The 18,777-nt window shown below is 39.9% G+C and overlaps 1 protein-coding gene across 8 annotated transcripts in view; it reads right to left on the bottom strand.

The window, feature by feature from the left end:
* Positions 1 to 16,427, bottom strand: part of LOC103125926 (zinc finger protein 709-like) — a 221,705-nt gene extending 205,278 nt beyond the window's left edge. For 4 of the 8 annotated variants that reach the window (XR_009553955.1, XR_009553952.1, XR_009553954.1 and 1 more), the window contains exon 1: positions 15,647 to 15,801. Coding sequence is in view for 1 of the 8 variants with exons in the window: in XM_060206432.1 (XP_060062415.1) it covers positions 15,647 to 15,661 (15 nt within the window). In the remaining 7 variants the exon portion in view is untranslated. Of the gene's footprint in view, positions 1 to 15,646 lie in introns of all 8 variants that reach the window. The other 4 variants (XM_060206434.1, XM_060206435.1, XR_009553957.1 and 1 more) reach the window with 3 other exon arrangements.
* Between the last annotated feature and the right edge of the window lie 2,350 nt (positions 16,428 to 18,777).

Genomic DNA, 18,777 nt, shown 5'->3' with positions numbered 1-18,777 from the left:
TTGCATTTCTCTGACAATCAGAGACTTGGAGCATTTTTTCATGTGTTTCTCGGCCTTTTGGATCTCTTCTGTGGTGAATATTCTGTCCAAGTCCTCCCCCCATTTTTGGATGGGGTTATTTGTTGTCTTGTTGTTGAGTCTGGCAAGCTCTTTATATATGTTGGTTATTAAACTCTTATCTAATGTATGGCATGTAAAGATCTTCTCCCATTCTGTGAGGGGTCTCTTGGTTTGGGTAGTGGTTTCTTTTGCTGTGAAGAAGCTTTTTAATTTGATGTAGTCCCATAGGTTTATACTTGCCTTAGTCTTCCTTGTAATTGGATTCGTTTCATTGAAAATGTCTTTAAAATTTATGCGAAAAAAAGTTCTGCCAATATTTTCCTCTAAGTATCTGATAGTTTGTGGTCTAACATCCAAGTCCTTGATCCACTTGGAATTTACTTTCGTATTTGGTGAAATACAGTGATTCAGCTTCATTCTTCTGCATGTTTCAACCCATTGTTTCCAACACCATTTGTTGAAGAGACTCTGCTTTCCCCATGTAATAGTCTAGGCCCCTTTGTCAAAGATTAGATGTCCATAGGTGTAGGGCCTCACTTCTGGGCTCTCAATTCTATTCCACTGGTCAGTGTGTCTGTTCATGTTCCAGTACCAAGCAGTTTTGATGACAATGGCCCGATAATACAGTTTGAGATCTGGCAGTGTGATGCCTCCGGTTCTGTTCTTTTTTCTCAAGATTGTTTTGGCAATTCTAGGTCTTTTCTGGTTCCAGATAAACATTTGTAGCATTTGTTCTATTCTCCTAAAAAATGTGCTTGGGATCTTGATGGGGATAGCATTAAATTTGTAGATGGCTCTGGGTAATATATTCACTTTGATGATGTTAATTCTTCCAACCCATGAACATGGAATATCTTTCCACTTCTTTGTGTCTTTTTCAATTTCTTTGAGTAGTGACTCATAATTTTCAGTATACAAGTCTTTCACTTCTTTGGTTAGGTTTCCTCCTAGATATTTTATTGTTTTTGTTGCTATAGAAAAAGGAACTGATTTCTGGATTTCAATTTATTCTAACTTAGTGTTTGCATAGAGGAATGCCACTGACTTTTGAATGTTAATTTTATAGCCTGACACATTACTGTATTGCCTGATGATTTCCAAAAGCTTCTTGCTGGATTCCTTAGGTTTTTCCATGTATACTATCATGTCATCTGCAAATAAGGAGAGTTTGACTTCTTCTCTTCCAATCTGTATTCCTTTAATTCCTTGCTCCTGCCTGATTGGTATGGCAAGAACTTCCAACACTGTGTTGAATAGTAATGGTGATAGTGGGCAGCCCTGTGAGCTCAATTTTTATTCATCAAGTGAGAGTTTATATATCTTTCAGTCTTACATAAACAATATCTGGAACAGAAAGTAAAGCTTATTTCTTGATTAGATGGCCTTGTGGTTTTACACAGAAATGTCGTATGGGGTGATGCATTTCTGAGTAATAGGCTTAGCAGATAGTATTTTACGTAGAATTTTAACATATTTCATAAGAGGAGGTAAGTATTATTAAGAATTTTTCCTAAAACTTTATGTATTTGATGACCCATAACTTCATCCACCTTATTTCCTGTTCATCTGTATCTAATCTGGGAACAGGGGCTGTTCGTCCACGATTACATGGCATCATTACCATGTACCTAATGAAAACAATAATCAGAGTTTCCAATTTAGACCTGCTCAGTATGCCAAGACCCACTCCCAGAATTCTTCTTCCTTGAAGAGAGTTTTCCAGGGTGCTGACCCTCTCAGACCGGTCGTTCTGGAGTTGAGTAGGGTGTGGCAGAAGTAAACAATTTATTTTTGAAAAAAAGATTTTAATATTTATTTATTCATTTTCTTTTTGCTGCCCTTGTTTTATTGTTGGAGTCATTATTGTTGTTGTTATTGATGTCGTCATTGTTGCATAGGACAGAGAGAAATGGAGAGAGGAGGGGAAGACAGAGAGGGAGGGGGAGAGAAAGACACCTGCAGACCTGCTTCACTGCTTGTGAAGTGACTCACCTACAGGTGGGGAGCCGGGGGCTCAAACCAGTATCCTTATGTGGGTCCTTTGCGCTTTGCACCACCTGCGCTTAACCCACTGCGATACTGCCTGACTCCCAAACATTAAATTCATTTATTATATGTGAATAACTTCTTCTTCTAGCATTTGCCCTTCTTCCGTAGCCAGTCAACAGGTCAGGTTGAAAGCTGTCAGGAGCTGCTTGTTGCTGGCTTTGAAAGTGACTGGGGAAACAGGACTTCCGGAGGTGGAGCTACGAGCAGCAGATCTCTTTCTCTCCTCTCCTCTCCTCTCCCGGATCAACTAGGAATACCAAAGGAGACCACCCGGACCGAAACAAGACAGGACTAGAATGACCACAGAAACCCAGTAAATCACCCGTGAGTACAAACACGCGTGGCTGGTGACAGAGAGGAGAGAGGGGCCTAAGGAGAGATTAAGTGACTGCTAACAGTTCGACAGTTTGTCAGTGGAGACACCACCTCCAGTCTGCTCCACCAACAAGGGGACAGCTGAAGGGAGGAAAGGACTCCCCAGAGACTCACCAAGTACAACTCTGAGTCTCCATTGCTACTACCCTCAGAATCAGGAGCAGCAACAGGGAGGGACACCAGGGCACAGAGATCTAACCGGGAAACTCAGGAGAAGACCTATACCTCGGTGGCATAGCTGAAGGGCTGTGAAAGTCTCTTTGCATAACCACTGGATTATCTCTGCCACACCCTGCTTTATCTCTTGGTCAGGAGTCATTGATTAAGCCAAGAAGCCTATTGATAGTTTAAAAGCCCTCAGGCTACCATAGCCTACAGGGGAAAAAAAAAAGGCTTTTACAACACTGAACTCCAACTCAGGGATTGAAAAAACTGTTAACTTATATAAAATGGTTAAAACAACAAGAAAAAATAATGGAGACTCGAACCAGGACAAGAGTCCAGCTAAAAGTCCTCCAGAGGGCGAAGCACAAAACAACGAGTTCAACATCCAAACATTAGCTAAGGAAATAATAACAGGAGTGAGTAAAGAATTTGAAAAAATTGTAATCAGAACTGCAGGAACAACAAATGAGAATATGGAAGAAAATTCTAATAATCTCATGGTTATTAGAGAGCTGAAAGCTGAAATTGCTGAGCTAAGAAGGCAACTACCTGAACAAGCTAAAACAGTATCAGAGCAGGGCAACAAAATAGATGAACTCCAGAAAGCAGTAGAGGGCAGAGAGAATAGAATCAATGAGGCTGAAGACAGAATTAGCAAGATTGAGGATGAATTAGAGACAACTAAAAAAGAAGTAAGAGATCTCAAAAAGAGATTAAGAGATGCTGAAAACAACAACAGAGTACTATGGGATGACTTCAAAAGAAACAATTATTGGCTTACCAGAGGAAGAAAGAGAAGGGGAGGAAGAAAGCGTTCTCCAGGCCATAATAGCTGAAAATTTCTCTAGTCTAGACAACACCAAAGACATAAAGATTCAAGAAGCCCAGAGGGTCCCAAACAGAATTAACCCAGACCTAAAGACACCAAGACATGTCATACTAAGATTGGAAAGGAATAAGGATAAATAAAGGATCCTCAAGGCTGCAAGAGAAAAACAAAGAATCACCTACAAAGGAAAACCCATAAGATTAGCAGCAGACTTCTCCATACAAACACTACAGGCCAGAAGAGAATGGCAAGATATCTATCGAGTGCTCAATGAGAAAGGCTTTCAGCCAAGAATACTATATCCTGCTAGATTGTCATTCAGACTAGATGGAAGCATCAAAACCTTCTCAGACAAGCAACAGTTGAAGGAAGCAACCATCACCAAGCCTGCCTTGAAAGAAGTTCTGAAAGGTTTCCTATAAACAACCAGACCACCACAAATAGAACATATATCAAAACACTCTAAAACTCTACAAGAATGGCGTTAAAATATCTTCAATCTTTGATATCAATAAATGTGAATGGCCTGAATTCACCTATTAAAAGACACAGAGTAGGAAGATGGATCAGAAAACACAACCCAACAATATGTTGTCTACAGGAAACTCACCTAACGCAACAAGACAAACACAGACTTAAAGTGAAAGGATGGAAAACTATCATACAAGCCAATGGCCCACAAAAAAGGGCAGGAACAGCTATTCTCATATCTGACATGATAGACTTTAAAATAGATAAGATTAAAAAAGATAGGAATGGACACTACTTAATGCTTAGAGGATCAGTCAATCAAGAGGACTTAACAATTATTAATATCTATGCACCCAATGAGAAGCCATCTAAATACATCAAACTTCTACTGAAAGAGCTACAGCAATATATTAACAGTAACACAATCATAGTAGGGGAATTCAACACCCCACTATCTCAACTTGACAGATCATCCAGGAAGAAAATCAGTAAAGACATAAGGGAGCTAAATGAAGAGATAGATAAACTAGAACTATTGGACATTTTCAGAGTCATTCATCCCAAGAAACTGGAATACACATTTTACTCAAATCCACATGGATCATTCTCAAGGATAGACCATATGTTAGGCCACAAAGACAGCATCAGCCTATTCAAGAGCACTGAAATCATCCCAAGCATCTTCTCAGACCACAGTGGAATTAAACTAACACTTAACAATCAACAAAAGATTAGTAACAGTGCCAAAATGTGGAAGCTCAACAGTACACTTCTTGACAACTTCTGGGTCAAAGAGGAAATCAAGGAAGAAATCAAAATGTTTCGAGAGTTCAATGAAAATGAAGACACAAGCTATCAAAATATTTGGGACACAGCTAAAGCAGTCCTAAGAGGGAAGTTCATAGCTATACAAGCACACATTAGGAAACAAGAAAAAGCACAAATAAACAGCCTGATTGCACATCTTAAAGACCTAGAAGAAGAACAACAAAGGAACCCTAAAGCAACCAGAAGGACAGAAATTACTAAAGTTAGGGCAGAAATAAATAACATTGAGAATAGGAAAACCATACAAAAGATCAATGAAAGTAAATGTTGGTTCTTCGAAAGAGTAAACAAAATCGACAAACCTTTAGCCAGACTCACAAAACAAAAAAGGGAGAAGACCCAAATAAATCGGATAGTAAATGAAAGAGGAGATATCACAATAGACACTGCAGAAATTCAACATATCATGCGAGGCTTCTATGAACAACTATATGCCACCAAGTTAGAGAACCTGGAAGAAATGAATGATTTCCTAGATACCTACCAACTTCCAAAACTAAGTAAAGAGGAAGTGGATAACATGAACAGGCTCATCACAGCTAATGAAATTGAAACAGTTATCAAAAATCTTCCCAAAAATAAAAGTCCTGGACCAGATGGTTTTACAAATGAATTCTACAAAACTTTCAAAGAAGAACTAATACCTCTACTTTTAAAAGTCTTCCAGAAGATTGAAGACACTGGAATACTCCCTGCCAGCTTCTATGAAGCCAACATCACCCTGATACCAAAAGCAGACAGGGACACAACCAAAAAAGAAAACTACAGACCAATATCTCTGATGAACATAGATGCGAAAATATTGAACAAAATTCTAGCCAACCGGATACAGCAGTATATCAAAAAGATTGTTCATCATGACCAAGTGGGGTTTATCCCAGGCATGCAAGGTTGGTTTAATATACGTAAATCAATCAATGTGATCCATCACATCAACAAAAGCAAGACCAAAAACCACATGGTCATATCAATAGATGCAGAGAAAGCCTTTGACAAAATACAACATCCCTTTATGATCAAAACACTACAAAAAATAGGAATAGATGGAAAATTCCTGAAGATAGTGGAGTCTATATATAGCAAACCTACAGCCAACATCATACTCAATGGTGAAAAACTGGAAGCATTTCCCCTCAGATCAGGTACTAGACAGGGCTGCCCACTATCACCATTACTATTCAACATAGTGTTGGAAGTTCTTGCCATACCAATCAGGCAGGAGCAAGGAATTAAAGGAATACAGATTGGAAGAGAAGAAGTCAAACTCTCCTTATTTGCAGATGACATGATAGTATACATGGAAAAACCTAAGGAATCCAGCAAGAAGCTTTTGGAAATCATCAGGCAATACAGTAATGTGTCAGGCTATAAAATTAACATTCAAAAGTCAGTGGCATTCCTCTATGCAAACACTAAGTTAGAATAAATTGAAATCCAGAAATCAGTTCCTTTTTCTATAGCAACAAAAACAATAAAATATCTAGGAGGAAACCTAACCAAAGAAGTGAAAGACTTGTATACTGAAAATTATGAGTCACTACTCAAAGAAATTGAAAAAGACACAAAGAAGTGGAAAGATATTCCATGTTCATGGGTTGGAAGAATTAACATCATCAAAATGAATATATTACCCAGAGCCATCTACAAATTTAATGCTATCCCCATCAAGATCCCAAGCACATTTTTTAGGAGAATAGAACAAATGCTACAAATGTTTATCTGGAACCAGAAAAGACCTAGAATTGCCAAAACAATCTTGAGAAAAAAGAACAGAACCGGAGGCATCACACTGCCAGATCTCAAACTGTATTATCGGGCCATTGTCATCAAAACTGCTTGGTACTGGAACATGAACAGACACACTGACCAGTGGAATAGAATTGAGAGCCCAGAAATGAGGCCCCACACCTATGGACATCTAATCTTTGACAAAGGGGCCCAGACTATTACATGGGGAAAGCAGAGTCTCTTCAACAAATGGTGTTGGAAACAATGGGTTGAAACATGCAGAAGAATGAAGCTGAATCACTGTATTTCACCAAATACAAAAGTAAATTCCAAGTGGATCAAGGACTTGGATGTTAGACCACAAACTATCAGATACTTAGAGGAAAATATTGGCAGAACTTTTTTCCGCATAAATTTTAAAGACATTTTCAATGAAACGAATCCAATTACAAGGAAGACTAAGGCAAGTATAAACCTATGGGACTACATCAAATTAAAAAGCTTCTTCACAGCAAAAGAAACCACTACCCAAATCAAAAGACCCCTCACAGAATGGGAGAAGATCTTTACATGCCATACATCAGATAAGAGTTTAATAACCAACATATATAAAGAGCTTGCCAGACTCAACAACAAGACAACAAATAACCCCATCCAAAAATGGGGGGAGGACTTGGACAGAATATTCACCACAGAAGAGATCCAAAAGGCCGAGAAACACATGAAAAAATGCTCCAAGTCTCTGATTGTCAGAGAAATGCAAATCAAGACAACAATGAGATATCACTTCACTCCTGTGAGAATGTCATACATCAGAAAAGGTAACAGCAGCAAATGCTGGAGAGGGTGTGGGGTCAAAGGAAGCCTCCTGCACTGCTGGTGGGAATGTCAATTGGTCCAACCTCTGTGGAGAACAGTCTGGAGAACTCTCAGAAGGCTAGAAATGGACCTAACCTATGACCCTGCAATTCCCCTCCTGGGGATATATCCTAAGGAACCCAACACATCCATCCAAAAAGATCTGTGTACACATATGTTCTTGGCAGCACAATTTGTAATAGCCAAAACCTGGAAGCAACCCAGGTGTCCAACAACAGATGAGTGGCTGAGCAAGTTGTGGTATATATACACAATGGAATACTACCCAGCTGTAAAAAATGGTGACTTCACCGTTTTCAGCCGATCATGGATGGACCTTGAAAAAATCATGTTGAGTGAAATAAGTCAGAAACAGAAGGATGAATACGGGATGATCTCACTCTCAGGCCGAAGTTGAAAAACAAGATTAGAAAAGAAAACACAAGTCGAACCTGAAATGGAATTGGAGTATTACACCAAAGTAAAAGACTCTGGGGTGGGTGGGTGGCTGGGGAAAATACAGGTCCATGAAAAATGATGAATTAAATAGTGGGGGTTGTATTGTTAAATGGGAATCTGGGGAATGTTATGCATGTAAAAAAAAAAAAATAAGAAAGTGACTGGGATCCATGTGGATTCAGTCAGCTAGGAAGGATTGTCAGTTTCCCCAATGAATGGGTACTCACGGGATGCACCATGAGAAGGTCGATCCAATGCATCCCAATAACAATTTCATATGACACACACAGAGACAGAGATATCTCTACTTCACTTTCTATCTCACTTTCCTTATTAAATTCTCTTCACCTATATAAAACTCAAAAATATAAGTAAGAAATAAAATGGCCATTGGGTGTAATGAATTCATAATGAAGCCACAGTGATAAAAAAAAATGGGATAAAAAAAGAAAACATATGATGATTATGATAAGTTTGTTAGAAATGAAACATCTCGGGAGTCAGGCTGTAGCGCAGCGGGTTAAGTGCAGGTGGCACAAAGCACAAGGACCGGCATAAGGATCCCGATTCGAGCCCCGGCTCCCCACCTGCAGGGGAGTCGCTTCACAGGCGGTGAAGCAGGTCTGCAGGTGTCTATCTTTCTCTCCTCCTCTTTCCATTTCTCTCTGTCCTATCCAACAATGACAACAACAATAATAACTACAACAATAAAAAAAGGGCAACAAAGGGAATAAATAAAATAAATATTAAAAAAATTTAAAAAAAAGAAGTGAAACATCTCTAGCCATGCATAACTCTTTATAAAATTAACATCATTATGGAAGCACACAAATTATACTATTGAGAGCGATCATACCACATTAGCCTTCTCTGTAGTCTCAGTGTCCAAAAAAAGTTAAAAATGCAAGAATGTTATACAAATAAAATAAGTATTATCAGGTGCAGGGCAGTGGAGCAACTGGCTAAGTATGTCATATCACCATGACACAGGACCTAGGTTTGATGCCTGCTTCCCTCCTGAGTGGAGGATACTTCTTGAGCAGTGAAACAAGCCTGCAGGTGTCTCCTATCAAATAAAATGGAAAGAAAAAATAGCTTTCTTCAGCAGTGGATTCAAACTTCTCACACTGAGCTCAAGAAATAACCCTGGTGGCAGAAAAAAGATGAGGCCAAGAAGAACTGTTATCCAGTAATCTATATCCTCCTCAATTTCTCTCTATCATAGGGAGTAAAATATAATTTATAAACACAAAAAGATGGGGGTCGGGCGGTGGCGCAGTGGGTTAAGCGCACGTGGTACAAAGCTCAGGGACCGGCATAAGGATCCCGGTTCGAGCCCCTGGCCCCCCACCTGCAGGGGAGTCGCTTCAGGGTGGTGAAGCAGGTCTGCAGGTGTCTATCTTTCTCTCCCCCTCTCTCTGTCTTCCCCTCCTCTCTCCATTTCTCTCTGTCCTATCCAACAACAAAGCAACGTCAACAATGGCAATAATAACCGCAACGAGGCTGCAACAACTAGGGCAACAAAAAGGGGGGGGAAATGGCTTCCAGGAGCGGTGGATTCATGGTGCAGGCACCGAGCCCAGCAATAACCCTGGAGGAAAAAAAAATTACAAAAAGATGCTATGGGGAGGAGGGAGCCATTATAGAAAATCTTTGTCACTGAAAGGGTCTTATGTTCCTTAAGATGTACTTGTATATTAGAACAGTAACCAAAAAAAAAAATCTATAGAAGTCATCCTCAGTACAGTACATAATATCTGATTTGGAAATATCTTCAGAGACTTGAGGTCAACATCAATGATAAATAAATGGAAAAATGAACCACTGAGACTATATCAAATTGAAAATATTTGGTATAATGATAAGACCTATCACCAAGACAAAGAGATGCAGTAAAAAAAACAATAAAACATATTTACATGCTATACATCAAAGGGCTAATCAGCAATATATGTGCTCAACTCAGTAGAGTAACATAAACAACCACAGTAAATGTGCAGAAAGACATTTATAGTCTCTAACCAAGATGTTTAGTTACAGGGCAATTAAAAATTGCTCACAATCCCTGACTATCAGATACCTGTATTATTACTATAACAATAAAGTTTCATAAAAAAAAAGTAATTCTGGTTATTACCCTTTTGTAGATTTACTGATTTTTATAATATCTTAGACAAAGGTTATGAAAAACACACATGGAAATTAAGCAGAATTATGTTAGGTCTCTGATATCCCAGGACAGACATCTTTCTCAGTAGGAATATTGGATTAATGTCATTACTTTTATCTGCCAAAATTAAAACATTTTCAACAGTTCTACACCACTAATAAACATAAGAATTGTTCATCCCATATAGAATGCTGGGTAGAGAGAAAAAGAAGGCTAGGAGGGTCAAGCAGTGGCACACTTAGTTAAGTGTTCACTTTATAGTGTGCAAAGACCCAGTTCAAGCTCCTTGGCCCCACCTACAGGAGGAAAGCTTCATAAAATCTGAAGCAGGGCTGCAGGTTTCTCTCTATCTCTCTCCCTTTCTATCTCCCATCCCATCCATTTCTCGTGATCTTAATCCTTTATTAAATAAATAAACAAATATTTTTAAAATCTACTTTAGAAAAGAGAGAAAATTCTTTCTAGCTTCATCCAAGATGAGTCAGAGAACGTGGGTTCACTATTCTTAATAACTGCATAGTATTGCATTGTGTATATATACCACAGCTTTGTCAGCCACTCATCTGTTTTTGGGCACCTAGGTTGCTTCCAGGTTTTAGCTATTACAAATTTTGCTTCTATGAACATAGGTGTACACATATCTTTTTGGTTGGGTGTTATGGTATCCTTGGGGGTATATCCCTAGGAGAGGAATTACTGGGTCATACGGAAGGTCAATGTCTAGCCTTGTGAGAGATCTCCAGACTGCTCTCCACAGAGATTGGACCAATATACATTCCCACCAGCAGTGCAGGATTCTTTTGTCCCCACAGCCTCTCCAGCATTTGTTACTGCTGTCCTTTTTGATGTTTGCCATTTTCACAGGGATGAGGTGCTATCAATGTTGTCTTTATTTGCATTTCTTTGACAATCAGCGACCTGGACAATTTTTATTTATTTATTTATTAATGAGAAAGGAGAGAGAAAGAACCACACATCACTCTGGCACATGTGCTGCTGGGGATCAAAATCAGGACCTCATGCTTGAGAGTCCAAAGCTTTATCACTGAGCCACCTCCCGGATCACACAACCTGGACAATTTTTCATGCGTTTATTAGCATTCTGGATTTCTTCTGTTGTGAATATTCTGTTCCTATCCTCTGCCTATTTTTGGATGGGGACATTTGCTTTTTTCTTGCTAAGTTTGGTGAACTTTTTGTATATTTTGGTTATTAGTCTCTTGTCTGATGTATGGTGTGTGAAGATCTTCTCCCATTCTGTGAGGGGTCTCTTTGTGTGTTAGTTTCTTTGGCTGTGCAGAAGCTTTTCAATGTGATGTAGTCCCACTGATTTGTTTTTATCATTTTCTACTTCATTTTTTAAAAAAATATTTTTTAAATTTATTTATTGGATAGAGACAGACAGAAATTGGGGGGTAGAGAGGAAGAGAGACAGAGAGGCACCTGCAGCCTTGCTTCACTATTTGTGAAGCTTTCCACCTGCAGGTGGGAACCAGGAACTCGAACCTGGGTCCTTGCACACTGTGACATGTGCGCTCAACCAAGTGTACCACCACCCAGCCCCTATCATTTTCCATTTCTTTGAATATTGACTCAGTTTTCAGTGTACAAGTCTTTCAATTCTTTGGTCAGGTTTATTCCTATGTATTTTATTGATATTGCTGCAACAGTGAATGGCAGTGAATTCTGGATATTCTCTTCTTTGGATTTAGTGTTTGCATAAAGAAATACCACTTCTTCTTCTAGCGTTTGCCCTTCTTCCGTAGCCAGTCAACAGCGACAGGTTGAGCCTGATGTAAAGTTTCGAGACCTCCTTTGAATCTGGAGAGGTGGCAGTCATTGACTATGTGGGTCATAGTCTGTCTGTAGCCGCAAGGGCAATTCGGGTCATCTCTGGCTCCCCAGCGATGGAACATAGCGGTGCACTGGCCATGGCCTGTTCAATAGCGATTGAGGAGGGCCCAATCATAACATGCTAGGTCAAAGCCGGGTTGACGCTTGCAGGGGTCTGTGATGAGGTGTTTGTTCTTTACCTCAGCTGACTGCCAATTCTGTTTCCAAGAGACTGGAACAGAGAAGTTCAGTGTAGGCATAGGGGACCAGATTGGGTGACAAGACGTCAAGCATTGGACAGGGTGGGCGATGATATCTGCGTATATTGGCAGGTCCGGTCGAGCGTAGACGTGGGAAATGAACTTAGATGATGCCGCATCCCGACGAATATCTGGTGGGGCGATGTTGCTAAGAACTGGCAGCCATGGAACCGGGGTGGAACGGATGGTTCCAGAAATTATCCTCATGGAGGAATATAATTTGGAATCGACCAAGTGGACATGGGGGCTACGGAAAGAAATACCACTGATTTTTGTACATTGATTTTGTAGCCTGACACCTTGCTATATTGCCTAATAACTTCCAGTAACTTTCCTCTGGATTCCTTAGGTTTTTCTATGTATACTATCCTTTTTTAAAAAAACTTTTTTTTTTTAAATCTTTATTTATTTGATAGAAACAGCTAGAAACTGAGAGGAAGGGGAGAATAAAGAGAGGAAACAGAGAAACACCTGCAGCACTGTTTTACCACTTGTGAAGCTTCCCCTCTGCAGGTGGGGAAAGGGGGCTCAAACTGAGGTCCTTGCATACTATAACATGTGTGCTCAACCAGGTTCACCACCACCCGGCCCCTATGTATACCATCCTATCAACTGCAAATAGTGAGAGCTTGACTTCTTCCCTTCCAATATGTATTCCTTTTATTCCTTTCTCTTGTCTGATTGCTATGGTGAGAGCTTCTGATACCAGTCATCTCTATCAGAAACAGCAAAATAGACCCCTTTGTTGCCCTCATAGGACCTTGCCCTCAACTTGGGTCAACAACGGTAGAGAATGTTCCATCCTCCAAAGGGAGGGTGGACAACATACTCTATGTACCACCTTAGGAAGATGGGTCCTGATATTAGGCTAGCTTGGAACCTTCCTACTCATGACCACAGAATGTGAACTCAGATTTACAGGGATGCAGAGGTCATATAGGCTCCTAAGCTGAATTCGGGCCTCAGATCACGTCAAATCGATGGGGTTTACAGTCGACAATACTTATACACCTTTCCCATATTTGGGAGCTACTCTCTTTCCAACTGCATATCAGATTTCACAATCAGGCAAAAAAAAAAAAAAAAAAGGAAGAAAGAAAAAAAATAGTATAGTCACAGGCCCTATGAAATATAACTAAAATATGCCTACTAGCTATCTACGAAATGGAGAGCCCCCCTAACTCTTCATTTGCACTATTCCAGCCTTTAGGTTCATGATTACTTAACAGATTTTCTGGCTTTATATGTTAATTCTCTTTTTGGCCACCAGGTTCCAGATGCTAGCATGATGCCAACCAGACTTCCCTGGACAGACAATCCCACCAATGTGTCCTGGAGCTCCAATTCCCCAGAACTCCGCCCCACTAGAGAAAGAGAGAGACAGGCTGGGAGTGTTTGAGAAAGAGAGAGACAGGCTGGGAGTGTGTATCGACCTGTCAATGCCCATGTTCAGTGGGGATGCAATTACAGAAGCCAGACCTTCCACTTTCTGCATCCCACAATCATCTTGGGTCCATACTCCCAGAGGGTTAAAGAATAGGAAAGCTATCAGAAGAGGGGCTGGGATAATGAGTTCTGGTGGTGGGAACTGTGTGGAGTTGAACCCTTCTTATCCTATGGTTTTGTCAGTGTTTCCTTTTTATAAATAAAATAAGAAATAAAATTAAAGAGAGAAAAAAATGAAAACTGAATATTAGGAAGAATGTATTCTAATGAACCTCACTTGTGCATGATTTCATTATTCCTGGTGGAATGATTTTATTTATTTTCTCTAGATAGAAGATTAGACAAAAAAAGGAAAGACACCAGAGTAACACCCATGAAGTTTCCCTTTTCATGTCTATCTGTGTTGTCAGGACTTGAAACTCAATATCTGGGTATGACAAAGTTGCACTTTACAGCATGAGTTATGTCTTGGTAATCAAAAATTATTTCACAGGGTCTTTTGGTGGCATTCCAAGTGGAGACCACAAATGATCACCTTTGAGATCCTAGATGGGTTCAAGACCCATCTCTCCAACAGCTGCAGAGGGAGTCTTAACAGCTATATGTGTTTCACACCCCCCCAGTTCTTGTATCTATTTCTATCTGTATCTATATAGATATATATGACATGACATTCAAGAATGGTGACACTGAGTCCCAGTGATAATACTAATTGGAAAATTAGAGTTATAAGAGTAAGTGGCTGGGGAGATAGCATAGTGGTTATTCAAAGTACTTTCAATCCACAGCATCAAGTAAGCCAGAGTTGAGCAATACTCTGATCAGTCTCTATTTTTCTCATTAAAATAAATTTAAGTGCATGTGGCATGAAGCGCAGGGACAGGCACAAGGATCCCGGTTGGAGCCTCCGGCCCCCACCTACATAGGAGTTGCTTCACAGGTGGTGAAGCAGGTCTGCAGGTGTCTTTATCTCCCCCTCTCTGTCTTCCCCTCCTTTCTCCATTTCTCTCTGTCCCATCCAACAATGACATCAACAACAATAAGAAATAACAAGGGCAACAAAAGGGAAAATAAATAATAAAAAAATTATAAAATAAATAAATAAAAACTTTAAAAAAGAAATAAACTCAGAAGAGATAAACTGGAAACAAATCACGTTGGCTTCCTCCAGCAGGTGGGTAGGAAAAGGTATAAGGACTGGGATCTGGACACTTCTCTCCACACACTTTTGTAGAGACTGAACCATTTAAAACTATGCTAATGTTCTGCATATTGAAGAATTAAATGAAGATGGGAAAATCCACCCAAAAGTGAAAAAAAATTTTTTTTAATTTAAATAAGAGGGAGTCGGGCAGTAGCACAGCAGCTTACGCGCACATGGTGCAAAGTGCAAGGACTGGCATAAGGATCCTGGTTTGAGCCCCCAGCTCCCCACCTGCAGGGGCATTGCTTCATTCATTGATGTCATTCGTTGTTGGACAGGACAGAGAGAAACAGAGGAGGGGAAGACAGAGAGGGGGAAAGAAAGATAGACACCTGCAGACCTGCTTCACTGCCTGTGAAGCGACTCCTCTGCAGGTAGGGAGCCAGGGGATTAAACTCAGATCACTCCACTGGTCCTTGCACTTCATGCCACATGCGCTTAACCTGCTGCACTACTGCCCGACTCCCCCTTCCACCTTCTGTACCCCATAATGACCTTGGATCCACACTCCCAGAGGATAAAAAATATAGGAAAGTTATCAGGGGAGGGGATGGAATAAGGCATTCTGGTGGTGAGAATTGTATGGAATTGTACCCCTCTTATCCTATGGTCTTGTCAGTGTTTTCATTTTATAAGTAAAAATTAAATAATAATAAAAAAGTAAGTGAAAAGAGAAATACAAGGATGGGGAAGATAATTTCTGCCTGAGGCTCTCAGGTTCCAGGTTCTATTCCCTGACCCACCATAAGCCAGGGATGAGCAGTGCCCTGGCAGAAAGAGAGAAATAGACAGAGATAGAGAAAGAAATATGATGGGCAAAACAGAAACAATAAATTAAACATGTATCAATTAAAATACAACTTATTCAAGAGGAAAAAGAAACAAAATCTGATGTGGGGCAAGTCACTTACCCAAGAAATTGCCATCTCTTCCTCTTTCCCTGAATGTCTTTCAGGCCAGAAAATGGAAGATCAATCACAGCAATAGCTTGAGACTCTGTTTAAATCTAGCAGCACAGCCTCTTCACTGGACAGTATGGCCCCTAGATTGAAGATACTGTAATGAATAAAAGGTACAATACCCTAGCTGTGCAGTGTAAACATAAGAGGTTATGGAGACATTTAGTGAGTTATTCTGCCTATTAGGACCATTACAAAGCCTACAAATTCTACTGACATCTCTTTCCAACCTTTATTATTATTATTATTTTTCTTTATATTTATTTTCCCTTTTATTGCCCTGCTGGGGAATTATGCAGATGCAGTCACATCTACCAAGCTGTTCCTCCCAGCTATTAAGGTCAAATGGAAAGACCCACTCAATAAAATTTGGAAAGAGCCTGATCCCCTATTGACCATGGGGAGGGGGTTTGCATGTGTTTTTCCACAGAATTACTCCAAACCTGTCTAGGTTCCTGCCCACCATGTCCGACAATACCCACATGATGGCGCTGCTATCCCTGAGGAACAAGAAATACTGCAAGAGGACTAGAGGCGAGGGTTCCGGGCGCGGACTGCAAAACAAAAAAAAAAAAAAGAGGACTAGAGGCAGGATGCACCCCAGGACCCATAATATGACATGGCAGAATCTGAAAAATCTGGCTCACAGAGCCCTCTCTCCTACCCCTTCTCTGAATATCTTATGCTATGACTGGCCAGTTGTATTTTGTGAGTGAGTGTGTTAAATGACCAAAAATTTTTGTATGACCCATTTTGATCAGAATACTCTAAAACTTTATTGACTTTTTATAAAAATGCTGGACCCAGCCAAGGTATCCAGAAACATTCCAAAATTTTTTTTCTCTTTCTTGATATTTTTATTTATAAGTCTTGGTATATATGTAAAGTGCTTAGTCTTAAACTGTGTAAGTAAAGACAGATCTAAATTTGTTTTTAAAATATGTTTTCATAACAAAAGTTTTTCTCCTCCTGTGTGTTATAACTAAATGTTTATGGGTATGTTTCAGGTTTGGTAAACATTAACGGTTAAAAGTGTAACCTTGAAGCTACATTATTACCAGGCAAGATAAAATTAATTTGCTAAAAGTAACTAACTATTTAAGGTAAAAGTCTAAATATTTAACGTGACAATAAATCCCCAGAACTAAAATACAAATTCTCTATACAGGATGCTTTTGGAGGGCCCCCAAAAGTGCCCTGTAAGCTATCTTGTGGAAATTAATCCACAACAGATCTGACATCAATCTGATACTGTAAATATTAAAACCATTGTCACTAACATGCATTAACTCTCTAAGTAACCTGAGTCTGTTTATAGTCCAAAGTAAAAATGGTCAAAAAATCAATATATATATTTTAACTAATATATTTTTAACTAATATATTTTAGTCTAAAAATCTTGCTGTAGAGACTGCTATAGGAGATCACATTAGATGACCTTTTAACAAAATTATAAAGATACTTAAACCAATTATAATCATTGAATCATCAATTACAGTAAACTTCAATTACAGTAAACTTCTAATTTGTTAAAAGTTATTTTTTTTCACAAGTAATTGACTACAACTATGTTAAAGTCTTCACATGAAGAAACATCTGCTCATATGGTAAAGTATTAAACTATAAACGTTCCTCCATACACAACCTATGTGAATTAACAACATTCACATATTTTTCTACACTTAACTGGTGTATCTCGTCTTGCCACTATAGGCCTGCCTTTGTCAGCCAACAATTTAAAGATGTTTCCCTTTATAACATCACCCATGCCACAGACATCCCTTACTACCCCCCAAAGATAAATGGTTGTTGAGAAGGCCCGCCAAATACCTAGGCTCAACTACGTAAAAAAAGAAATAAGGGGAGATACATCCCCCCAATATTCAGTTGGCTAAGGCACCAAACCTCTTTTTCTATAAAAAAAAAATCGAATCAGATGCCCTGCTAACCACGGGAAGCAGATTGTTTGTGTTTCTTTCACAGGAATCCTGGGAAAAACCATCTGGACCCCTGCACACTCTGACATTGCCCACTAGACAGCACGACTACAGTGGCACACCCCCCAAAACCCAAGATGTCACCTGACCTGATCTCAAGAACCTGATTCACAGACTCCAAAGACAAAACTTTCTTACTGCCTGTCTGCCCTTCCTGCTTCTGCTTTGCCTGTCACACTTTGGTGGTTCCAGCCCACTTTCTACAGAAAAGCGGAATTCCAGTGGCTGACCTCCCCCATGGAGATAGACATGCAGCGTTTCATCCCGTGGCATTTCTCCCCCTAGTCGCCTACTTCGGACTGAGACTTCTATCGGACTTGCTGGTATACCCTTTGCACACTTTACACAATTTTACAGCAGCTTCCTTCCCTTCACACTGCTGGTTTTTCAAAGACTGACCCAGAGTAGTTCATGGACTTTGCAGACTGTTGCCTTGAGGACTATACAACACTGAATAGCTCCTCTGCTTGACAGGCCACGCCCTCCCACCTGCAGGTCCTGTCCTTTGAATCAGGAAACACCCTTCCCTCATTACTAGGTCCTGCCCCCAGAGGTAGGAAATGCCCCCAGAGACAGGAAACACCCCCTTGCCCTACAGCCTTCCCTTGACATCACACTGGCTCTTACTGCTCCCCTACTTGTCCCTTCCTGTTTTGTTATATCATTCAGGTTTATGCCCAAAAGGTTTCTGCTCACCCCTACACTACTATTCATTCCTCTGTCACAGATAGTCTTTTACAGACATTGAACCATTTTAATGTGATGACTAGATAGATAAAGATGTAGAAACATTGTGAGATGAACAGGAAGTTGAGGGAAGTAAAAGCAAATTAACAGAAGCAGAAAACAGAGTTAGTCAGACAGAGGATAAGATAGAGAAAACTAAGGAGGTAAAAGAGCAAGAAAGAGAGAAAGAGAGAGACTGAGGGAAACTGAACAACACAGACACATGGAATGAACGCAAAAGAAGTAACATACGCATAATTGGTCTACCTGAGAAAGAAAGATAAGGAGAGGAAAGCATCCTACTGGAAATAAAAGAAAACTACCCTACCTTGAGCAACAGAAAGGGTATTAATATTCAAG

This window comes from Erinaceus europaeus, chromosome 13 (assembly GCF_950295315.1).
Source record: "Erinaceus europaeus chromosome 13, mEriEur2.1, whole genome shotgun sequence".
Lineage (NCBI taxonomy): Eukaryota > Metazoa > Chordata > Mammalia > Eulipotyphla > Erinaceidae > Erinaceus > Erinaceus europaeus.
The sequence above is the reverse complement of the archived record's forward strand: the minus strand, read 5'-3'. Positions and strand labels throughout refer to the sequence as shown.